The sequence below is a fragment of the Scomber scombrus genome, chromosome 11 (genome assembly GCF_963691925.1).
Source record: "Scomber scombrus chromosome 11, fScoSco1.1, whole genome shotgun sequence".
Taxonomy (NCBI): Eukaryota; Metazoa; Chordata; class Actinopteri; order Scombriformes; family Scombridae; genus Scomber; species Scomber scombrus.
Window position 1 is genome coordinate 21499099 of NC_084980.1, and position 25439 is coordinate 21524537.

The 25439-nt window shown below is 38.6% G+C and overlaps 1 protein-coding gene across 5 annotated transcripts in view; it reads left to right on the forward strand.

Annotated features, from left to right (window-relative positions):
• Window positions 1–229: 229 nt before the first annotated feature.
• Window positions 230–25439, forward strand: part of LOC133990256 (unconventional myosin-IXb-like) — a 31373-nt gene continuing 6163 nt past the window's right edge. For 3 of the 5 annotated variants that reach the window (XM_062428508.1, XM_062428511.1, XM_062428512.1), the window contains exons 1-27: window positions 230–716; window positions 1048–1786; window positions 7499–7593; window positions 9228–9290; window positions 9634–9733; window positions 10315–10415; window positions 14170–14293; window positions 14682–14771; window positions 15053–15169; window positions 15433–15567; window positions 15819–15940; window positions 16784–16925; window positions 17269–17458; window positions 17716–17791; window positions 18478–18570; window positions 18672–18711; window positions 18883–19005; window positions 19495–19575; window positions 19675–19785; window positions 19940–20062; window positions 20486–20635; window positions 21058–21194; window positions 22015–22371; window positions 22508–22589; window positions 24144–24247; window positions 24390–24472; window positions 25193–25377. In XM_062428508.1, coding sequence (XP_062284492.1) covers window positions 1049–1786; window positions 7499–7593; window positions 9228–9290; window positions 9634–9733; window positions 10315–10415; window positions 14170–14293; window positions 14682–14771; window positions 15053–15169; window positions 15433–15567; window positions 15819–15940; window positions 16784–16925; window positions 17269–17458; window positions 17716–17791; window positions 18478–18570; window positions 18672–18711; window positions 18883–19005; window positions 19495–19575; window positions 19675–19785; window positions 19940–20062; window positions 20486–20635; window positions 21058–21194; window positions 22015–22371; window positions 22508–22589; window positions 24144–24247; window positions 24390–24472; window positions 25193–25377 — 3762 coding nt within the window. In that variant the 5' untranslated portion in view covers window positions 230–716; window position 1048. Of the gene's footprint in view, window positions 717–979; window positions 1787–7498; window positions 7594–9227; window positions 9291–9633; window positions 9734–10314; window positions 10416–14169; window positions 14294–14681; window positions 14772–15052; window positions 15170–15432; window positions 15568–15818; window positions 15941–16783; window positions 16926–17268; window positions 17459–17715; window positions 17792–18477; window positions 18571–18671; window positions 18712–18882; window positions 19006–19494; window positions 19576–19674; window positions 19786–19939; window positions 20063–20485; window positions 20636–21057; window positions 21195–22014; window positions 22372–22507; window positions 22590–24143; window positions 24248–24389; window positions 24473–25192; window positions 25378–25439 lie in introns of all 5 variants that reach the window. The other 2 variants (XM_062428510.1, XM_062428509.1) reach the window with 2 other exon arrangements.

The window sequence follows — 25439 nt, forward strand, 5'->3', positions numbered from 1 at the left end:
TTCCCATACGGTAGATCTGGCCATGTATACACTATAATTCTTGATAGTGTTTTTACACCTATGATATGATATAATGTTTTACTGTGTCCCCGCTGGTAGTTTCCTGTAATACATTATTTTTCCACTAGAGGGCGGCCCTACTTCACAACTCACCTGTAATAATGAATTAGATCCATTAAACTTCTCCGCTCGAGTCGCTCTTATATCTTCTTCCTCGATAATGTGAAAGTGTCACCTCCCTTCTCTCACTCTCACTTTCTCTCTCGCTTACGTATTTTCTGTGCACTTTTTTCTCCTATTGGAGGAAGGGAAACGGGTGACATCTGTCAGGTCAGTGAAGGGAAAACCATTTATTTCCACCTCGTCGACGGGTGTGTGTGTGTGTGTGTGTTTGTGTGTGTGGAGAAATCTAGGAAGTAACATTGGCTAAACTTCTCGACCAGGACGACGGGGAGGCGATAATCCTCATTTTCTCAAAGACACTGTGATTTTTAGGAGCTATAACGTCGCTGACCTGCTGGGGAAAGTACTTTTACATCGTTTAAAACTGCTCGTAAACACCTTTTTACCTTTTTTTTTTGGGTGGGTGGAAGCGCAGGTGAAGAAACTTTTTTTTTTTTCTCCTGCACTTTTGTAAAGGAGCAAGTTACATTAACGCTACTTAACCGGAGTTTCAGCAGGCTTTCAAAGATGAAATGAGTGGTTTCCCTCGAAAGGTAAGGCTTATTTTTAGTTTCTGACGCTTGTACTGTTTGACATGTATCACCTGGGCTGGTGTATATTTAGGTATTTTTGTTAAGGTTAAAGGGGAAATGTGGATATTTGTTGACACAGTTTTTGACTTGTTGATAGAGAGACCTGAAGTTTGGGTTTTTATGCCAGAAAAAGGGGGGATGTTTACTGTAAAGAGTGTCTTACATGTCTCTCACTTTATTTGTACTTTTAACTTAGTTTCTGCTTTATTTTTACCATTATAAAGTGGTGTTTGGTGTCATTACTTGTAGTGGATACTGGCATTGAGTGCTGAAGCCTGCCTCTGTGTATCAGGATGAGCACTACAGATGGAGATGCCCGTGTTGTCCAGATCTACCCCAGGCTGTCCCAGGACACAGTTACCTACTGTCCCCTGCAGGTCAACGCTCAGGACACTGCGAGGATGGTCATCTACAATGCTGTGGTCACTTTGGGGCTGGACTCTAGCCTGACTTACTGCCTGCTTGAGGTCAGGAAGAGCGGCGGAGAGGAGTGGATGCTGGAAGCTGAGGACTGCCCTTTGGAGCGAGTCTTGCTGTGGCCCAAAGGAGCCCAGAAGTGGCACCCGGAGAACCATGGGTACTACTTTATCCTGCAGCAGAAGCAGGCCAAGCATACCAGCACAGAGGAGTATGATGATCTCTGCAACCTGCCCGCTGTAACTGAGGACAGCATTCTGGATGCTTTACGTGAACGCTTCCACAAGCGCAAAATCTACACATACGCCAGCAACATCCTCATCGCCATCAATCCCAATAAGTTCCTTCCTGTTTACTACAACCCTAAGTACATCAAGATGTACGAGAACCAGCCACTGGGCAAACTGAGCCCTCACATATTTGCCATAGCAGATGTGGCCTTCAGAGCCATGCTGATCAGGCACGTTAACCAGTGTATTGTGATATCTGGTGAGAGTGGCTCAGGGAAGACTGAAAGCAGCAGTTATCTCGTCCACTGCCTTACTGCACTCAGTCAGAAGACGTACTCCAGTGGGCTGGAACGGACCATCCTCGGGGCCAGTCCAGTGCTAGAGGTAGGTCACTGTGACATCAAACCGGCCACCTGCTGAACCACCAAAAAGTCTCACACCCTCCTCTGTTAGCAGCCACCACTGTGCATGGTGCCTCTTAGGTGGGGACTCAACATTTGTGTCAAATGTCAAATATACACAATAGTTTCAAACTTCTTAAATCTAAAGATAAAACTTTTGATAAGGGAAACAATTTTGATAAGTAATTCTTTATCAAACAAAAATGACACTAAAGTTTCTGGTTCCAGGTTCACACATTTGAGGATTTACTTATAAATATAATAGCAAATTATATTAGAGCTTGAATTAGACCCCATCCCAATTTCCTAAAGACTAAAACCATTATACTTATTTTTTGCCATCATAACTGTCCGTAACCCAAAGATACTGAGTTCATCATCACAGAGGACCAAGAAGAGCAGCAAATCCTCACAAATGAGAAGCTGAAACCAGTGAATGTTTGGCATTTTGGCTGGAAAAATAACTTAAATGATTAATCGATTATAAAAATTGTAGTTTAAGGTTCTCAAATTGGAGTATATTTTGTGGCGAAAAAGCAAACTGAAGAGCTTATCGTGACCTCTTAGTCTAAGATAAATGATAAATGAATGTATTTCCAGTTGTAAACTTCCCCAAACGTTCCTATCTTTCATGATAAAGTAACTTGCATATTAGTAATAAACATGAGTAAAAAGCCAAAGTTTTAAAAAAAACAAAAAAAACAAATGATGCTGATGTTTGTATTTTCAATTTGGGTGATGAATCCAACCCCTCAGTATACTTAGAGAGTGATAAGCTTGCTTCAGTCCTCAGAGAGACACAAATCAAGATTGAGCCATCCTGACTTCACAGAATTATGGTGACTTAAGATTGATGTGGGCGGTTTTTTTGCTTGTTTTGTGGCTCTTTATCAGGGTGCAGAGTCTAAATGAAACTGCACCCTGCACACAAGAGCCCACTCTTGTTTCATTTCCTTTTTTTTAAATGAGTTAATTACTTGTTCAGAAACACAAAGTGACAAATAAAGAAACCACCCTCTTAAAAAAGGAAACATGCATTTCCTGTAATAAACACAACACTGTAATCAACAATAACCTCAAAAAAGCTGTGTGATCAGAAACATGAAATCACTCTTGAGAAAATACAATGAGCCTAAAAGACCATAAACATTTAAATAAGAGTTTAAAGATCAGTAATATATCATATCAGTGTTTGTTAGTTTGTTTTTAAAGTCAACAAGCTCATTTCCAGTCAGAAAGCACCAAAGAGCAATACTGTATCTATTAGCTGAGGATTCACACCTTTTGTAACCTGTTTACTTCAGTTTCACTCTCACACATTTTCAGTTAAAGAGACTCTTTGTTTGGTTATCACATTAGTTTGTGCTACAGTACAGTGGCACTGTCAATGAGTAACAAGCAACGTGATTGGCCACATTTCCCTGCTGCTATGTCTGCTTTCTGTTTCAGTTGTTTATCAAATTAAACCATGTGTTTGTACTTGAATGTTAACTGATTTGAAACTAGACCAAATGTTTTTTTTGGAGGGGAAATTCCCATCCTATTGGAACTTTGTCTTCTGTGAAAAATATACCTATTTCTTTTCTTAAGACCTTATTTTTAGTGTTCAAAGCTTGAGGAACAACATTAGCTGGTTTCACATCATTCAAAATTCAATATTATGAAGCAAAAATAACAACTTTCTATTAACACAGGTACAGTTTGCAGCTACAGCAGGTGTTTCGGTTATACTTAAATCATTTTCAGAGTAACACACAAGAACATACTTTCATCTGTCCTTCAATAGATCAACTAACCTTTTAAACAAAGGATCTTGGCCTACTTTGTCACTGATCACACACAAACAGTCCTGAGAGGCTGGCCTGTCATTAGACAGTGACTAAATATGGATTCCTCCTCTCTCTGAACAAGTCCAACAAGTTTCTCCTTGAAATAAGCAACAGCTCAAGTATTTTTCCTGTTACTGATCTTGCTGATATTTTCTCGCATTCCTCTCCAAACAGGCGGTGAAAAAGGCAGAGATGGAGAAGTGAGATTTGGTGGGTTGTATTGGTGTCTTTTTTTATTAAACAGGGAACAAGCTAACTGAAGATGTCACAACAGTTTGCCTCACACAAGTGTTTACACCAGAGCTGAATATTAACCCAGGCCACCCCACAACCAATCGATCTATTGACAGCTTCCTACTGTAGTAATGAGGATTAGTTATGTCAATCTGTTGTTTGGGGTTAGGGTTGTTTTATGGTGCTGCAGCTACTTTGCAAAGTTTTGGGGTTTCCTCTGTAGACATGAGTCAGACCCTGAGATACTAGTTCCTTTTTTAATCTGGAATCCAAAAAAACTTCTTTTCTCTCTTTGTAACTGCCTGCAGATTTTTATCTTGCTTGTGCACGAAACTGACTGACTCAGTTGTTAGAAGTGAAGAAATCAAAGTATATATAGTCAGGAAAATATGTTCAGTCTCAGCCAGCAGGTGATTGCACCTTGCTTACATTCAGCATGGTGGCCACCTGAATGACTGCGTTGGCTGCATTGAGATTATTGTCTCGGGTGCTGGTGATCAGGAACTGAGCTCCACATGGGGAATGTGCTGGGCGTTGTCTTTGAGGGAACACCAGAGAGAGAAAAGAGAAGAAGAAGCAGGGACGTGTCAGAACAGGCTCAGCCAGGTCTGCTGGTAAACCTGCACAACGAAGAATAAATCCCCTCCTTTCCCTCCAAAGCCCAACTCCTATTCTTATAAATGCACATTTTCGTTCCCTGTTCCCCCCGTTTTCCTTTTTTTAATAGCTGTGTTTCAATTCACAGATGATCAATTCTCTTATGTCTGCATTTCAATACAATTTTTTCTCACATTTCCCACATCCAGGAATATTTAGGGCACAAATGATGTTTCCTGTGCAGACTTCACTATCCCATAATCCATTGTGAATCAGTCAGTTGTGGCTCAGGCAATTCTGTGCAATTCACAAAGTCAGGAAATATCAAATGTTCAGATAATTTCAGTGGTCACTCAACACTGGGAAATGTATTATATGAACTACAGCAGTGTTCCCCAAGCTGTGAGTGGAGTCCCTCCAAAACTCTCAGGGGTTTGAGACAATGTATAGAATCGGAAAGCAAGTGGAAAAAAGGCATGAAATCTTTAAAAAAAAAGAAAGTTATTTTATTTTCAGATATTCCTTAATCATTTCATTTTTTGTCTTGCTTAAGGTCCCTAAAAGTATTTAAAATGAAAATCCCTCTTTGCGTGACCAGTGATGGGTCAGATCAGACATTGCTTTGCCAGAAACTTTGGGAACCAACAAACTGGATGAATGAGTCAATGCAGGATGTAAATAATTGTCCAAGGTGACATTTTTTAAATAACTTGTTATATCCAACAAACAGTCCAAACCCCCCAACACAGAGAACAAGAACACATCCTCATATTCAAAAAGCTGGAAACTGAAACTGCTGATAAGTCCTCAGTTATCAAATTATTGACATTTAGTTTGGTACATTCTTTGCTAACTGTTGCTTTGTTTATCAAAGTAAATGTCACAGCTTGTTCTGTCACCTCTGGTATCGTTACGTTTGTCCCAGTTTATCTCTGGTTATCACTTTGCTGGCAGTTTTTTAAGGATGAGTTGAGCTGCAATGAGCAGTTTGCAAGTCTGCCTAAATGCATTATTAGTTTTGGTGTCTGTGAGGGAGGAGGAGTAAGTTCTTCCTATACATCCAGCCCCTAACACCTGTTTCTATCTCTCTCTCAAAATACCTTCTTCACTCTTTTTTTTCTCTCCACACGCTTTTGAAACTTTATTTCCTGAGCATCCAAATTTTGCTTTGTATGGTTGAAGATGAAAGTCATGCATATCTGAAAAAAATGTCTATTTGTATTTACAGAGGTGCACAGAGCAGAAACATTCCAGCGTTTCAATGTTTATCTGCCAGTCTATGATCAGTACAGTATGCAGGTCTGACATGCTGTCTACATAGGCATTGCTTTGGCCTGTTAAGACATGACCCTCAGCATAGCTCACACAGGAATGAAGAGGAATGATAACCTCCAGATGCTGATTTACGCTCAGTCTGATTGTTTTTTCCCCTTTTTTCAAGGATAAGGTTTAAACTTGGGAAATAGAAGCTGATCCAGAATCAGCAGCAGCTAATGTTTGATCATAATCCTGTATGTGTCATTTTACCCGATGACTTTATCTGGGTGGAGTCTGTTTTTTTTAGTAGATTAACGTTAGATACTGTCCTCAGTATGTTTTTTAGAATAACAAACTCCTACCTGAGCTGCTATTATCAATTATTCTATTAGTGTATTTTTGATGATTAGTTACTGAAAACAATAAAAAACAAATGTCAGTCTTTACAATATTTTTCAGAACGACATGTCAAAAGTTGTAGCTCATCTGAACAAGAGTTTGAAAACTAAAATTAGTCAATTTACAAAGATATGAAACAAAAGAAGAACTGGAAATTATGTTTTTAGCTGATCAGTTATTAAAGTACTTCACAGTAGTTGTCTTTTTTTCATCAAACCAATCTCTTAAAAAAATGTATAGCTCCTTCCCGCAGCGGGAACATTTCCTGTTTATTGAATTTAGTAGAGCAGTTGTAGTAGTTTTCTGTAAGTAATGCTTTTCACTTGATGCTGCGGTACAAACAAAGAAAAAAACAACTATTTCCTTCCCAACGTGAAAGAGGAACTGTGCCTCAAGTGTCAGTCAGAGGAAAAGCAAAAGAAAACATCAGTGTGTTTATTTAGGAGCCATGTTGTCAAATGAACAAAAGGCAACATGATGGAGCTTTTATTTTCAGTACGTGTGGCCGCTGAGCCGTGTGTATAATTGACGTGAGTCTCCTGGTTCAACTGCATTACTGATTAAAACAATGAGAATAAGCTGCAGTCACCGGAGTAAGCCAGGAGGACTGATATATGAGGCAGGTGGATTCATAATGCTCAAGTCATGATTATGTCAGTAATAATTCGAAGCATGTAAAAAAAAGAAAACATCATTCCTAGTTTATACTTTCAGATCTAAGCATTTATGCCGTGTATTTTTATTTTTACAATGGATCAAATTACTACATGTAAACCCACTGCACTATAACAGTAAGACAAAGTTGGCGACTAGCTGGTGAACTTAGTGGAGCATTCAGCAACTAAAAAGCCAGATTTTTCCCTCAGGAGATGAATGAGACCAAAACAAAGCAAGAAGAGACTGAATATTGGTCAGGCGGAAATAAACACAGCTCCAAATGAATGATAGCGTTGCTCCACGTTTGGTGGATGTGTGAATAGACGACCAAGACAATATATAAGTGCGTTTACTCCAATTGGACAAATAAATCAGTCAATGCTGCTTTAGTATCTTCACATTACTTAAATCAGCGAAATAGCATCTTCTAATACTGTTCATGTAGTCTCATTTGTGTTATACTGAATCAGTATCACATTTTGTGGCAGAGTACAAGCATGAGCGGGACTGTGCGTCTACTTGATGGACGTCATCCTCACTGTTACATAAGTTTGCTAACAGAACAATTTCCTGCCATCCACAAACTGAAGTGATTTATCGGATAGCTGCTCTGTGCTATAAACATTTAAATGTTTTAGTCTGGGTGCCAATGCCTGTGAGAAACATGCCGACAAATTTGGCTGTTTATTTTATTGAATACTAATGTTCCTGTGTTTTAACAGGCCTTTGGCAACGCAAAGACTGCAGAGAATGATAACTCCAGTCGCTTTGGGAAGTTCATCCAGCTCAACTACCTGGAGAGTGGTGTGATAAGAGGGTGAGCCATCAGGTTTTGTTTTGTTTTTTTCTCCAAACTTCCTTGTGTTTAGAAAGTTTTAAGGATGGTTCACAATATTTGTCAGTCTTAAAATAATAGTCAGACGCCAAAATGAACATATAAAGAGGGTTTTCTCATCATAGTCTTTCCTCTTGTTGATACTGGCCATTGGAAGATCCTTTTATTATGAGCTTATAATGTAAGTGATGGGACCAAAATCCACAAGCCTCCTTCTGTGCAAGTAGTTATAAGCAAAATGCTTCCACCAAAGCACGACAGGAAAACTATATCTGATAAAACACAAAGAGGGAATTTGATGCTTAAAAGCCTGAATGTGGCAAATATCCACTTGATATGACTAACTCAGACTGCTGAAGCCTGATGTAAACTTTTAAATGCATTTCTACACAAAATAACTGTGGACAACTGTGGATTTTGGACCCCATCACTTACATTTAAAGCACATTTGAAGAGGATCTTTTAATAGTCAGTATGAACAGGAGGAATGAATACAGCAAGGAAAACCTCTTTCAGTGTTCATATGGGCACCTGACTGCTGTTTTAAGACATACATGAAAAATGATGAACCTGTCCTTGGAGGCTCTTGGAGCACCCTAAACAGCATTTACCAGAGTTTCTTTGGTTTATTTTGGTTGAAATATTTGTGTTGTTTAAAGGGGACTTATTATGTTTTACCTTATGTTCAGTAATATATATAATGTCACAATATTGGATGTTTAAATTAAACATGGCCAAAGTGTCAAATAATGATGTATGTAGAAGTAATCTCTGTGAGGAAAAAGGACTGGCTTCAGACTGCTCTGAACGCTCAGTTTCCAACAGTTTTTTTCTACTGTCAGGCAGAGCTGACATCAGCTCATGATAGACTTCTTTATATGGTCATCTGCTCCACGCACAGTTAACTCCTCCACTCCTCTAATGTTGTGGCATTTTTCCACTGTTGTGAGGGTAGTCCCACTTAGCCATGACTTGAGTTTAGTTGGCACAGTGTGAGTGTTTTTCTATTACAAAGCAGGGCAAATTAAAATAAACTGTTTCCCTGTTGGAGGTATGTTGGTCATCTGTATCTCTTCATCAATCACCACTGTGGTTGCTTCTGCTTGTACTATTAGTCGCTGCATTATTTCTAACTGATGTGCTGAACAAATAGCTCCAAATATGCTCATATGTTATTGAGTTGACTGGTTTATAGCTATAGCTATTCTAACAAAGCTAAGCTAAGCTAATTCAGTGAGGAACACATTTAATTTCCTTTTAAATTATTCATAATAAAAGTCTCCTATTATTTAGAAAATTATGAGTTTGTATTGGCATTAACGTCCAGAAAGGTGACCAATCAGAACAAAGTGGACTTATTGGGAGTTGTTTTTTAAAGAGACAGGAGACTGCCTGTTAGACACAGAGGCTGAACTCAGGGGCTGCATAAAGGGCCAGTATAAGATAAATAAGGTGTTTTCCGAACAGTGAATCATCATCATACAGAGCTGGAAATTAGCATAATATGTCCCCTTTTAACAGCTTGTTTTTCTTCCTTGTTGTATGTTGTTATGTGGGGAAAATACATTAAAACTTCACAGGTTTTGTTGACATTTTTTTCTTGTGTTTGTGAATAGGGCCGTTATCGAAAAGTACCTACTTGAAAAGTGCCGGCTGGTTTCCAGAGATAAAAACGAGAGGTATGAGAGAAGCAAAATCAGATGGCATTTGACAATCTTCATAAAATCTTTCCAGGAAATTGTTAGATTTTGTGTTCAACCTATATTTACTCATCATGTGGGAATAGGATTTGTTTTGCAAGAAAGATCTGAATACAGGAGAGTAATCATTCACATTTTATTACTTGAATACTCATTTGTATCTAAACCCTGGCCTGTAGCTTAAGCCAGTAAATATTCGGGAGTGTCAATGTTACCAAATCAACTTTACAGCTCCCTGTGCAATGAAATGTTGAGTAAATAACACAGCTGAGATGTCACTTGTGTGAACCCTGATTGGCAGTGTCGGCACTCTGACCCTCAGGAACTATCACGTGTTCTACTATCTGCTGGTGGGAGCGTCCAAAGAAGAGCGGGAGGAGTTTCATCTATTACAGCCACAAGATTTTCGCTACCTCAAGCAGGTACCTTTGATCCATACACTTTACAGGGGCAATATAGGAGGAGGAGTACAGGGGTTAGACACGATCATTCATTTAATGTTATCAAAGGGGGAAAATCTGTGGTAGATGTTTTATAGAAGCAGACCTTTTACCTGTTAATGACGCATTGTAGTGAAACACAGTCTCATAAAAATGTAAAACTGCACTTAAACTCGCTTCCTTTCCCACTTTTAAATCATTTTAATATGTTGAGAATTTAAGACAATGTTCAGGTCTAACACATGTAAACATTTCAGCATTTCCTGTTTCCTTTTAATGTCATATCTTTTGAAAATGCTTTTCAGTGACTGAACCGTGGTAAGGACAAACCTGAAAAGTTTGGTCTGTGTCCAGCGATATCTGATGTGTTTTGTATGTTTGTGTGTAACAATTCAACATGCACCAACAACCAACAGTCATCGCTGTCACTCACTAGTTCATTACTCGTTGCCCTTTTTGTTTGTTTTTATAGCTCTTTGTTCGTTGCTAAAAATGTGTATCGTTAAGTCGGTTTTCCCCATCCTCAAACAACTTCTTTCTTTCCGTATCTGATCGTTCTACAGGAAGACCTCCTCTTAGATGATGAGGAGAAACTTGGACAGGAGTACAATAGGCTCCATCAAGCCATGGAGATGGTTGGCTTCCTGGCCTCCACCAAGAAACAGTATGTATGATTTTATTAATGAAAAACAGAAACGCTGCAGGCCTGCGTTAAACCAACGTACACCTACGTTTTTGGGGTTTTTTTGCAAAATGCAATAGATGGACTACTGTAACTTTCTGTCATAATTCAATGTGAAAAGGTTACTTGGAAAATGTGCTTCAGATTGATTAATATTCTTAGTTAAATTTCAGCACCAGACATTAAGGATTTGTCATTAAGGACACAGCTGTGAATGCCAGATGTTTTAAACAGCCTCAGGAAAATTTCCTATCATTTTTTTTTAATCCAGGAGGATGAAGAAAGCTGCTTCTTACAGAAATACTACTACTTCTCAGTCTGACAGTGTTACCAGTGTTTACAATGACATTGCCCAGCTCTCAGTACCTGTAAATGTATGTACTTAAAACCTGAAGAAGTAGGTGAGGTAGTGTGTAATTTAACTGAACACTGTCGAAGAGTTTCTGCTTTTTACACTTGTGTCAGTAGCAGGTCACAGCTTGTCAAGTCAAGCAGGCGAAAAATGCAGCTTTCATGTCAGCAAGTGCCTTACAGCCTCGGGACAAAGCGTATACATAAAAGTGCTAGCAGCATAGTTTGTAACCTGTTCAGGTTGGTTCCCTCAGTGAATAACTACGCTGAGGCCTATTACTGTTTATATTTATCCACAGAGCACTCTACTTTTGGAAACATTAAAATCTTTTTTAGTAGAACTTTTTTACTAGAAGTTTCTCGGAGGGAGTGATGAATCTTTCTCTGTACTCATTACATGCCAGCAAGGAGAAGGACACACTGTCCTTCTGCCAAGCAACAAACATTTTCAGCTTTTATACTGTAACTCCTAGTGGAAATTTGAATAAGAGAGGGCAATAATGTAATAAAGTAACACAGTAACAAAGTCATGAAGTAATAACGTACAGAAACCAACCAAGAAATACTGATCAGCTTTGCTGACCCCTTACTAGATCAGAAACGGACAGTGTTACTACCAGGTGACTTGTCTGATTTAACAAAACGCCTGAGGCTTAGGCATTTGCAGTCGTTAAGGAACACACGTGACACAAAAAATCCCACACATTCCCCCCTTTTGACACAAATACACCAAATATTTACACAATAATACTAATAACATCACCATGAAAAACGGAACATGTAAAATGAAATAAAAAGGAAAGAAACAAACATTACTAAGAAAAGACAATAACTAAAAGAAAATTCATAATATGTCCTCATCTAAATCAATTTATGGAATATGATTGTGGATTATTCATCATTATTGTGGTCTGACTCTCTTCAACACAGAACTTACACTTAAAACACCTACCGATCAGGATGACCAGCACACACACAGATACGAAAAGAGGGGGGGTCACAAGCACTCAGCTGGAGCAAACAAAAGTGTGCATTGAATTATCTCACACACACTAGAGCAACTAGAGCACAGCAGCACACATACTTTTAATAACAACACATCAACACACAAGGAACAAAACGAATGAATTCTCCAGTCACTCAGTGTTTTTTATCGGTCTACACCGAACGGACCCTCAATTAACCTTTTCTCCCTTTCTAAGCTTAGAACAACACAAACAGACAAACGAAATCTTTAACCACAAACAGTGCGTGCTATAAACCACACCTATTCAATTTTAGAATTTGGAAAAGTAAAGAAATACAATTTCCACAAAATGCACATGCCAATTAAATGTTGTGGCAATTGTCAGAAAACACTAAACATAAAGATGACATAATAAACAACACTGTCTGGTTGAAGATTAAACAAATATTGTTGTACAACAAGGAGACAGCATACACAAAGTTCTCATTCACTCTGATCCTCCCATATGCATTTATGGTTGGATCTTATCAAGCACACCCTGCCTTTGAGTAACATAGAAATTAGCTACAGATCCCTTTAAAATTTCACGCACAAGATGTTATCTCTAATAATATGACAGTAATATTACAATAATAATATTCTATAACCTGTGTGTATAGTATAATTTGTGTGCACATCTAATATATAACTACATCTAATCTTTAGTTCTACATTTAAACTAGTTTGTCACTACAAACAGAACTTACATGACTCTGGGACCCAACCAGCCAATACCACACAGGAATTATATGCGCTGGCTGCCTATAGGTATCAAACACATACTATGGAGCAAAGATTCATAACCCCGTACTCACTTATCAAATTAGATGGAGCGACATTGTCTGACACCTGTGCCTAACGTCAGGCAGGTCTTTCTGCAGACCCCCACCCGTGGTTAACCTTTAATCGAGACCCAGGTGTCAGTCAGTAAGCGTCCATCCTGCCGACAACGCCAAATGTAGTAGAACTATTTTACTAGAAGTTTCTCTGAAGAATCACAGATGACGGAGTGATGAATCTTTCTCTTTATTCATTACGTGCCAGCACGGAGAAGGACACACAGTTGTTCTGCCAAGCAAAAAAACAGTGTCAGTTTTATACTGTAGCTCCTAGTGGAAATTTGAATAAGAGAGAGCAATAATGTAATAAAGTAACACAGGAACAAAATCATAAATTAATAAAGTACAGAAACCAACCAAGAAATGATGATAACCTTTGCTGACCCCCTACTAGATCAGAAATGGTCAGTTTTACTACCAGGTGTCTTGTCAAAACAAAACGCCTGAGGCTTAGGCGTTTAGTCGTTAAGGCACACACAACACAAAAAATCCCTCACACTTTGTATTTACTTTGTAAATGGCGTTTTTCTCTTGGATAAATAGTTGCGTCACACATTCCCAAACAAACAACCCTAGTGGAATGTGGGGAAAATGAAAGCTTAGAGCTTTAGGTTGGCCAGATTAGTGAACTTACATGTGCAGCTTGTGTTTCCACCTTGTCGATGCTATGTCAATATAGAAAAACATAATATTAATACCAACTGCTACTAGTTTCTACTGGATGTGTTTGCTTGAAGTGAACACTGATATACATCAACACACCTACTCTATGTTTAGCCTACCAGACCAGTTGTCTAATACCAACTGAGTTTCAACTCAACCACAGGCTGTCACTGACATACTGTTACAAATATCTGGGTTGAAATTAAAAGGAGATGTTAATGAGATGCCAGGAGATACACATGTCAGTGTGTATGTGTATATGAGTATGAGAAGAAATGTCACTCACTGACAAATAAGTGACAAAATCTAATTTGTTGTTGAAATGGATATTGTGACCAAAACTTGTCACAGAATATACTTTACAATGCAAAACTAAAACTGCAGAATATGTAGAAATTCAGTAAATTCATCCAGGCAGAAATAAAGGGGGGTTTGTTGTTTTGTTGTCTCTGCCAAAATCTATGACTCTCCTGAAGCTACCTAACAGATCAAATTACTTAAGCACAAAATCAGTCAGATATATCAGTGATTTTAAAAAAAAATCATGTCATCAAAATCAACCATGTTTTAATGGAGAAGGTGAGGTGGCCTAGTTGGACATTTAGAGCTGCAGTCAGCTGTTCATATTATCTGTAATTCCATCTAATAAAGGATCTCTGTTAAGGCTGCCAGATGTTTTATGCCACCTAAAAGCCTCTTTGTGTTTGCCGTGTGTGTGTGTGTGTGTGTGTGTGTGTGTGTGTGTGTGTGTGTGTGTGTGTGTGTGTGTGTGTGTGTGTGTGTGTGTGTGTGTGTGTGTGTGTGTGTGTGTGTGTGTGTGTGTGTGTGTGTGTGTGTGTGTGTGTGTGTGTGTGTGTGTGTTTGTGTGTGTGTGTAGCATATTTTCAGTCCTGTCTGCCATCTTGCACCTGGGAAATGTGACGTACACTCAGTCAGAGGACACTGAAGTCCTGGAGGTTGGACCTGCTGAAGTGTTGTCCACATTGTCTGACCTGCTCAAGGTACAATCCTCAATTGAAACGCTTGATTATGTGCTCTACTTGATGACATCCTACACACTGCTAAACCATCGTCTTAATTCAATTACCTCAGTTTTCCAGTTGATTTTGTCAGTGTTTTGTCATTTCATCAAAACCTTTGAAGTTGGGATTTGTGCTTAATCCCAACTACAGGCATGAACTGACTGCAATTTGAAAAAAGTCTGACTAAGAAGGCCACTCAAAGTTAAACTGCGTCATCAGTGCACCTAAAATAGCTCTCCATATTAAAAAAAGGCAACAAACATGTTTCAACCTGTTCTGTTTGTCAGGCTTTTTCAGAGATTTTTGTGCAGGTAAAATTTGTGATAGAGTTATGAGGAATTATTATGAGGGTTTCTGTTCTTTCCAGGTAAAAAAGGAGCTACTGGTGAAGGCTTTGACCAAGAAGAGAGTGCTGACTTCCAAAGACACAGTAGTTTCACAGTACACACTACAAGAGGTAAAAAAGTTTTATTTATTTAAGTTAAGTTTGAATGTAGTTTTAGATTGCCCCCTGAAATGCAAGTCTCACTGTGCCCCCAGCAATTGTTTAATTATCAAATTGTATTTTTCTTAATCCTAATTAAACGTTAAACTGTTTCATTTAAGAAAAAAAAGTGAGTCAGGTTTAGTTGTGTTAGGTATTGTGGTCTTCTTGTTCATAAAGCTCAAAATTATTGTCACTTTTTTCATTATAGTGAAATATTTTATTTGTTCTGTTTGATGTTTCCGTGCGTTTAGGCCGCCACAGTGCGGGACTCCATGGCAAAGACTTTGTACAGTGCTCTGTTTGACTGGATCATCCTTCACATTAACCACGCTCTACTCAATAGACGAGACATGGAGGAGTCAGTTTCTGTAAGTCACATGATGCAATTAAGGGTTGCACTGCTTAGAAAAAGAGAGAAAGATCTCAAAGTCTGTAAAATGACCCACTAGGAACAAAATAATTCAAATGAAACAAATCATCAACCATTCAGTGTTTGGTACATTTGTTAAAATGTCTGAGGACAGGACACACACATCTAAAGTCCTATTACATGTTGTGACATTATCACTTTTTCAACACACTGCTTTTTCTGTGGTGGCTATAAGTGTCTCATTGCTGGTTTTGTTTTTAGTGTTTGTCCATCGGTGTTTTGGACATGTTTGGATTTGAGAACCTCCAGACAAACAGTTTTGAGCAGCTGTGCATCAACTACGCCAACGAGAAACTACAGCATTATATTAACCAGCACATCTTTAAGATTAAGCAGGTGGGTGTATTCTTTTTCACTACTTTCATTTTTCATTGCAGTCATTGTTGTTAGTATTTGTGACAAAGAATTTCCCTCTGGGGACAATAAATATCTATCTATCTATCTATCTATTCACTTTTTATTTGGTCCCAACATGCCCAGCACTTTTTTTTATCAAGTGTTGTGTTGCCTTTGTTGCCTGTGATGTTATCAGGTTGATTTACATGTAATTTACCTGATTATGTGATTGTCACTTAAATGTATTCCAGGAAGATTATGTGGCAGAGGGAATCACCTGGCAAAACATCAGCTACACTGATAACGCTGGCTGCATTCAGCTGATCAGTGAGAAAACAGTCGGACTCTTTGACCTGCTGGACGAGGACAGCAAGTAGGTGAACTTTTCTTGTAACCTGGACGATGTTAATGCTGGGATTTTTCATACCAAACATTTCATAGTAATATTATACAAGTCAAAAAAAGTCCTGACACATCTAAATAATAGAATTTAGTGACAAACCATACTCGGAAACCATCGGCTATCATCTGACAACGATTAAGTCTCAGGGTGCAGCAGCCAATATTTCGGGGCTTCCAATGTAGCCAGCAGATATCTGGGCCAAGACTTCCTCTTCTATGCGCCGTTCATTGTTTAAAGTCAAATTAAGAACTTGAGACACAAAAAAATGGAGTTGGAGCTGATGTTGTGACATCTGTGACTGAATTGATGCCATTTTACAGTCAGTTGACATTTCGAAACCTCAACACTTCTTGTAGGTGTTTTAGGACATTTCCACCAATTAGTTCCACCTACTTTACTCCCTACACAGACCGTTTACCTGCTTGCAACCAAAATCTTTTCCATTGCCTAGAGATTCTGCATTCATATTCAGATATCTTTTTATACAGATTAGTGACAAGTTAGTCAGTCCAGCAAACAGAAATACTTCTTTTTGATGAACAAGAAATGCCCAAACATTACAGTTTATGCAGTGTCAGCAGATCAGTAACCATTAGAATAAGGTGTTCATTTGGTTCAGGTAATATGCTAAAAAAGAGTATTTTTATCTGTGATGCTGAAATGACTTTTATAAGCAAAACTGCATGAATGATCATTTCTTAATATAATATCAAACAAAACCCGTTTCTATAAAAAAAAATGTTGGTCTTATATACATTCCTAACGATCTTACGTTGAAATTAATATTCTGTCCTCCTTTCTGTGTATCTTCAGACTCCCTCAGGCGACAGAGGAAACCCTGTTGGACAAGTTGAAACAGCAGCATCAGGACAGCCCCTTCTTTGTACCCACGACAGACAGAAAGCCAACATTTGTTGTTCGGCATTTTGCTGGGAAGGTTGAATATCACATCAAGGTGAAGTTATATTCTAACACTGCAAACAGCCCTGTTCTGCAAAGTAAATTATAATTTCCCTATATACATTTACAGTTTAATCATTCATCTTGACCATGGTAACATAGACTGGGACTGCAGTAACCTTGTGAGATAAGCCAGTTTGGGAAAAACCTGGAAAAATCGGTGTTGCCTAAGTGAATGATTAATGCAGCTCCCTCACCCATGACGACTGTGGTTGTACTGTGAAGTTTATATTTGTGAATACGTGCAAAGAATGTGGAGTGTTGCAGATTCCCCCTTTCTGTATGGTGCAGGAATGAAAGGGTGCAGCATATGAAACCTGATTTCACTCATTTTTCAGGGTTTCCGAGAGAAAAACACAGAGCACATGTGTCCCGAGGTCATCTCACTCCTCCGGAGCAGCGAGCGGGCATTCGTGCATCACCTGGTTGCGTCCAGTCCAGAAGCCCTGTTTCGATGGGGTGTCCTCCGAGCCACCATCCGCATCCTCACAGTATTCAAGAGCATGGGACGCAAGCATGCAGAATTGGGTAGGTAGCTGTAGTTCCTAGTTGAGCCTAATTTCCAGCAGTAGCAGCTAAAATAAATCTTTTTGTAGGTCAGTCCTAAAAACATAAAAAAACACTGTACATGTGTTTTTGCTGGATAGCTTATCAGGAATGACATGTTTATTTAACCAACTTTTCCTAAAGGTATCAGTCAGCTTCTATCTCTTCAACATTTTTTTTTATTTTATTTTTTTGTTCTGAGGATTATACACAACTGACTTGATGTATTGTCACTGCAGTCGCTGCCAAACGTGCCTCCCGCAAGTCCCTCAGAGACATGAAACAGCAAAACAGTTCCACGAAGAGACTTTCTAGGTACGTGCACTCCACTGCTATATTCACACTGGATTTTTCCAGCACTGGACTTTCCAACACACTTGCATGTGTCTCTTCAACTTTAAATTGATTTTCATCAACCAGACAAGAACCAGACAGTCCTCTGTGGCTCTTGATGCAGGCATAGAGAAGCGTTTTCTGTTTTAGAACATGAAACATAGAACAGGACCCTTCAACTTTAGACTTAAGCTCACAGCTGTAGCCATTGGCCGTTCAGGTTATATTACATTCTCACAAAACAATCAATCAATCAATCAGACCTTACTCACATAGCACCTTTATACAGGATAATGTAGTTCAAAGTGCTTTACTGTTGATTGACAAGCTGATAATAAGACAGCAGCCCCCCCTCCTTTGTTCATTGTTTTTTTTTCTCATTTATTTATTCTCAGTTAGTCACATAGGGGTTGGAGTCTTTCCAAACATACACTCGATGCAAGACATAGAAACACACATATCATGGTATCAGATCATTATGGGACAAGAAGAGATAAACACATGTACACATTCATGAACATAAATATTATTACCTTTGTGTATATTTTAGCAGAAGGAATAATGATGATGATAAAGATCACCTGTATAAACATGTGCTTGACAAAAGGCAAATATACTTTACCTGATTAATGCTTGAAGTTAAAGAAAAAAAATTACCTCATTCACAGCAACAGCATGACACTGGATTTTTCCTTCGATCGCTCCGATGAGCATCCTCTTGATGTATTTGAAGACATCTTTGCCAATTTTGAAAAGAGAAAGTAAGTGGGCCACATGTATTAAGTTTAAACACACTGATTTATGATTTACTTATTTATAGCTGTATGTGTATGGAGCCTCAATTTGTTTGTATTTTCTGCAGGAAAAACAAAGGCGGTCGACAGAAGCAACTCATTCCAAAGGTTAAGTGTCAGAAATTGGTGCAGTGTTCAGAGTTTATTTGTTAAGACAAGTCAACATCTTAAAATTCATGCTTTTTGTTCATTCTTCAGTTCATCTTTTACCCATGTTACCATTTCAAAAGTTCTTCTATTTTGAGTCAGAAAGCTCACAGACTATATTTTACCCATCAGAATCTCATGGATTCATGCTCACTCAAACATATTGTGAGTCTCGCTGCACACGACCGAACGAGCAAATCCATCCCTCACCCCCTCCAGAGGACAAAGCCTCCTACAATTAGTGCTCAGTTTCAGGTTTGTTTGCTCTGTTCCTGTTCTTACTATTATTGATGATCAAATGATGGCATCATGTGACTTAGATGTATGTGGTAAGGGAACATTTTGCCAGTCCAAAATTAGGGATCCATCATTTGGACAAAGGTATACTCACTTTCTTGATTTCTTGCATAAACGTAAAGCAATATAAGTTACTATTACAGTTATGAGGCACCTCAAAATAGGAAATTTTAATTGAATTATGAGCATTTTCTTACTTTTTTAAAACAATTATGATATAAACCATACAGTTTCAGGTATCCATACATTGTTAAAAATACATATGACCACCTCAAGCACCAACAAAGCCCAACATATCACTTTGCTGATTGTTTTATTTGTTTATTTATTTATTTATTTGGATCCCCATTAGCTGCAGCACAACAGCTGCTTCTCCCTAGAGTCCATATATGCCAACATCTATAATTTAACATCAACCACCACTCATTTTACTTATGTATCTCACAGGCATCACTTAAGAGGCTGATGGACGCAATTGAAAAAGCAGAGCCTTCCTTTATTATCTGCATGCGCTCCAATGCTGTAAAGGTAAGCTTGTGTGTGAATCTGTAACATCACTTTAGTTGTTTTTTTTAATCTGGATAAGGCAGTACATCGTTTGGGGTTTGGGTTTGTTTTAATTTGCAGAAGGAACTCCACTTTGATGATGAACTTCTGCTTCAGCAAATCAAATACACAGGCTTACTGCAGATTGTTCACATCCAGAAGTCTGGTTACAGTGCCAAGTACAAGTTTAAGGTGGGTAATTGATCAAGAATAATGCAATATTTTTTGAACGTCTATGAATATTCCACTTTACTGTACATTCAAGGAATTACATTAAAGTTCACTTCTTGGCCTGTCTACAGGAAGAAAGTTAATTTTCACTTCTGTTATTTTCTCTTGATGACAGGAATTTGTAGAGAAGTTCAGAATTTTACTTCCAAAAGGAGCAACTGGGACTCCAGAGCACATAACTAAGCTGTTTAAGAAGATGGAACTGGATACGACTGCCTACCAAATAGGAAAAACCAAGGTAAATATTCTTTATCATATCAGTCTTTTATTGCTATCATAACTCATGTCCCATGGATCAAAATGGCCAGAGGAAGAAAGAAGCAATAACATGTTGAGAAACCAAACTCTGTTTACTGTACTGCATGTTTTAGGGAAAAATCATATAACATATGACATTTAGACATTTTGTGAGTATTAGTGTTCCTTGAAGTAAGATGCTTTATTGTCTCTCATGGGAGAACGTTGTCATGAATCATTGAATGCTGTCACTTACTATAAACAAGACATGGCAGGTTCCATGCATACATAAAGTCTTAAAAGCGCCTAAAAGTCAGATAAAGAATAATACATATACTAAATGCAACACAGAATACACAGTACAAATGTGCCTCATGCTTTCATCACATCTCATACGTTGTGTGCTGCCCTTTCATCTATCCAGGTGTTCCTCAGGGAAAAAGAGAGGCAACTGCTCCAAGACACTCTTAACAAGGAGTTGATGCGTCGCATCATCACCCTGCAGCGCTGGTTTCGTGCCTGTCAATTAAGGTTGCATTTCCTACAAAAAAAAGATGCCACCATGATCATACAGGTACGATTTATATTTTAAAATGCTGTGGAATAAAAAGTATCCTCTTTATGGAGACTGCTAGGCAATAAAAACACTCCTCCCATCACAGGTTACCTTAGATGTGGTAGATACTGTAACATCATTGACAATCCACCCACACACATAATTTAAAGTTATCCACCTAAATGTATAGAAAGTCCTTTGGCTCCACATTTTCAGAGAGAAATCTAAATAAAAGGGCCAAATGTCACTTCTCACACCACAACATTATAGATGAAGAATAATTCATCTAATGCATCTCTCACCTTCAACTTTTGGGGAGACAGTCAGTCCTCTTGCCTTGCCTGCTCAGTGTCCTGGTTTAAATGAAATGTCAAATAAAAAGAGCAAATAAAAAACGTGAAAGCAGACTAAAGCTAGATAGAGGATCTCTGTTATTTCAGAGGAACTGGCGTGAGTTTTACGAGAAACAAAACCGAGCTGCAATGGTGATGCAGACAGCATGGCGGACTTCACTGCAAAAGTCAAACGACCAGGAGGACACAGAGAAGACGTCCAACAGCCGACCTGGACGAGATAGGTATACTACCAAAACTGTTCGCATTGTAGGAGCACCAGCTGCTCCAGTTAAAGAAAATTGTCACTTTATTAGAGTTTGATTTGCTTTAAAAGATGAAAAAAATGCAAATTTATTTTTTCTGAATAGAAGTTGTCCCCTGTATTTTATTATAGGAGGTTCCCAGAGACACCATCTGAATATATAAAGTATAATAATAATAATCAGTAAATATTGGGTCCATGTTCTTGACATAATTGATCCTGTATAATGAGTCAATGTGCAACACATTAGTGTGTTATCTCTTCCCCAAATGACTAAAACACTAATCACAGTTTGACTGAATGTTTATTTAAAATAACCAAATGAAGTAGTTAACTTGTCTGTTTGGGCGTTTTGGTTGGTGATTTAAGAGTCAGTGTTGCAAGACAGGAAGCAAAGGAAGGGAGATGGTTATGAACTGCAACAAGTTCCTTGTCCCCAGCCAGGAATCAAGCTGCAGACTTTGCAGTTATTTTCACGATATAAAGTAACATTTGTAAGGATCTCTTAAATTATGTTATTAAAGAATTGTGTACTAAGAAACTTTCAAAATGACCTCAAATATACTTTTGGTATATCTATTCTGCAATGTGAGTCAACATATATGCCAATATCTGTGATAGACTATACGCTGCTGATGTCGGCCCCAGCTAGCTTAAACTGGCATAAACTGACAATTGCTGTAGGTAACCCTTGTTCAGTTTTAAATAATATTCTCCTTTATAGCTTTAGGATTTACATTATGAATACAGCTGTAGTGATGCCAGTCTGATTTTTTAAATTTTGTTTATATATATAACAGCTTGACCAAAAAAGAGTTGAAGAGGCAGGAGAAAGTGGAGCTCAGCCCCAACAGGATGGAGAAGCTCGACCCAGCCAACAGCCAGTCTGCACAGAGGTCCAGGAGCAGGGAGAAACAAGAGGGCAGGGGATCTCCTCCCCCTCTCAACAGACCCTTCTCCGTTCCTCTGGACCCTAAATTTGTCGATGATGATGACTCCACCAGCCACTTAAAGATCAGCTCCCTGCAGCGCTACAAAGATGGAGACATAAAGGAGAAGGCCGAGAGGTGGAGGGAAAAAATAAGCGAGGGTGAACCAACAGACGAATCAAGTCCAGAAGTACAGCGACGCAGAGACAATCGGAAAAATGACTTTCAGTAAGATTTCTGGTTTCATCAGACATCCTTAACTCATAAAGATGTTTCTTTGCAAATGTTGAAGCTCAACTTATATGGCCCTAAAAATGTCCAACCATAGTCCACAGCTGTGCTCTCATTTTACTCTGCAATACAGGCGCAAAGGGAAGTCCATGTCTGCTGACGAACTGTCCAAGATAAGCTCATCAGGCTCTGATAGCTCACCTTCTACAAATGAGGTAACCTATCTCATTTTGTTATTATATAAACCATAAAATGCTTCTCTTTTCTTTTTTTTTAAACACTCACATCCATTGTTTTTATTGGTGTCATTTTTAAACCATAAATACTGGTATTTGGCTTTTTGGAGTACTGTAGATGTGTGAAGTGTAAGCTGACAAACACATGAAAAAAGGCTCCACACAACACAAGTCAAACAGACTCCCATTCTGTGCCTTTTCTGGGTCAATTAGGTCAGGGTGCGTTTCCGTAAGCAGCCAAAACGCAAGCGGCGCTTAGCCTACGCCCGCAGCGGTTTGGTGATTAACTTTGCAGGCTCCAAGGAAAGCGAGTACTGGAGTTTTCCCCTGCCTCCTATGAGTCCACATGTGTCCAACATGAAGAGTTCAGCCAGTAGCGTGGATGTCCGGGCCCTCAAATCCCAGGTCAAGGTACTGACCAAAGGGACATTTTGACCATTCACGACTCTTCTCTGCATGCAGGCCTTGCATGTGTATGCCCCAAACGCACTGAAGACTGCAGTGTTTTGGGTCTTCTCATTTCTGCCCTGCATCTCAGCACGATGTGAAAATGAGCTGCTCCAGTTTCCACAGCTCATTTGTGATCTTTTTTGTCACTTTATCCATGCGATCATTGTGGCTTGAAGATTTTTTGTTTATTGCCTCTTTTACATCTCATTTTACAGTACATAATTAATTTGTGGTGCACAAAAAATAATTATGAATCTGATTAAAGCAATTATTATTAGATTTTTGTGCAGTCATTTGTGAGTCAGCTTTAATAAGTCATAAACACATCTTAATCATATGTTCATAAGGTTATAGCATCCCCCCCATCCACACATCAAACCATGCATGACACAGTAATAAAGTAATAAAAGACTCCGTAAGAACAGAAACTGAGCGGGAAAAAAGTGGGAGGGAAGAAAACAGGAACTGAGGAAACGCTGTCATAACGGTCATGTATTTGCAATGAGGAAACACCAGAGGTAAGACAAAACTGAAAATTCAGAACAGGATAATAAAACAAAAATACCAAAGTGAAGTGTGGGGAAAAAGGATGATAAAGTACAAAAAAAGGAGTACTTCAAATATGGAATATTGTTCACAAATCATACTATCATTCCACAGATCCTAAATATGGGAAATATAATTGAAAACATTTGTTAATTTTTACTAACCTGTAGGTGTGAATAAAACAGTAATTGTAATGTAGTGACGGTGGTTTTATTACTGCTATTATATGAACTAATTCCGCTCGTACTAATAAAATAAAAAACGGTCAAAGTTCAGGTGGCGGCAAGGGACAGAGCAACTTTGCATGATAAATAAAAATGGTGAAGGCACTATTTTATGTTGTTCATGTGGTCTGGTGGCGGGGGAGCTGTGGGATCCTTCTGGAAAGACGGGTGTGGTCGCTGAAGGTGGGACATGGTGGAGGAAAAAAGGAATAACTCTTTGACTTGGGATATCAGAATAATTTGTTTTTTCCCATAAAAGTTTGCTTGTTCTCAAGTTTTATATTAGCATGTTCATGTTTTAATACTGTTGCAGATTGCAGCAGAAGCTGATGGGTCGAGGCTTAGCCTTCCAGCCAGAAGCACCAGCGAGGAGGCAGGACAACGGGGATCAACCCAGTCACTCACAACTCCTGAGAAGTAAAAATCCATCTCTCAATAATTCGTAACAGAATTATTTTAAAGTTTTGATTTCCCACGATCAAGCTTCATGTTTCTAACACGACATACAGTTTTTGATGTGTTGCTGCATGGTATTTATACAGATTATCTTTTTCTGCAGGATTTGGTTTCTCGGAAGATTCCTGAAGAAGCGAACACCTAAATATTCCCCGAACAATGAACCGTCTCCATCAGATAAATCTGGTAACCAAAAGTTTAAAAAGCTGATTCCACAAAGACGTTACCTACGTGTGTTTGTTTATACAGAGCAAACATTTTGAATATAAACATACGGTGCACTTTAAATAGAAGCAGCAAGGAAATGGTGTAAACAGAATGTAAATTATTTGAGGTCAAGGTCTAAAGAAAAGAGGAAACTATGTCAATGATACAGCTTTCTGTATGGAAAGGTAATTATTTTATGGTGTTGGTGTTTGTTGTTACTGAACCTCACAAGAGTAGGTCACAGTTTACCATCATGCATCACTTCCTCTCTTTACTGCCATCTGGAGGACATTTGTAGCAACTGGTGTGAAACCTAAGTGGTTTTCACAACAGAGCTATAATTAAATCTTGAGTGTAAAGAGTCTACTAAATATAAAAAATAACCTTTTACATCATCGGTATAAACAGTAGCTATTAGTAGTAGATGAAAGTGATTCATTATAAGCTGCGGCTTCAGCATTCACCCTGTTTCTTTTTGGACTGCAGAAAAAAGTTTAAAAAAACTTTAAGTTGGATTATTATGCTGATTTGAGCTGCTCTATTTAATTATCTGTCTCTTTTTTGTGTATTTATCTTTGTTTAAATGAATGAATTTGTATATTGAGACTGGAAATAAATTATAAATTATAAAAGATAATACTGTTTAAACATCAATTGTCAGTTATATTAATGCAGTCTCTTTCCTTTGCTCGCCTTCAGTCGTCTTGCCCAGCTACACCCCACATCCCTACCACATGCGCGACCAGAACAGTGGGAGGGACAGTCGCAACCCCCAAATTCGAATCAGCCGGGCCACACGCGCTCTTGAGTGGAACGCATCTCTGGACCGTGAGATTACCAACCCCAAAGAGCTGCGAAACCTGGACGAATTCCTCGGCAACCAGGTGAGAAGGTTGTCTGAGGAGGGAGATGAGAAGCACAGCAGATTGCCAAGACGGTCGCATTT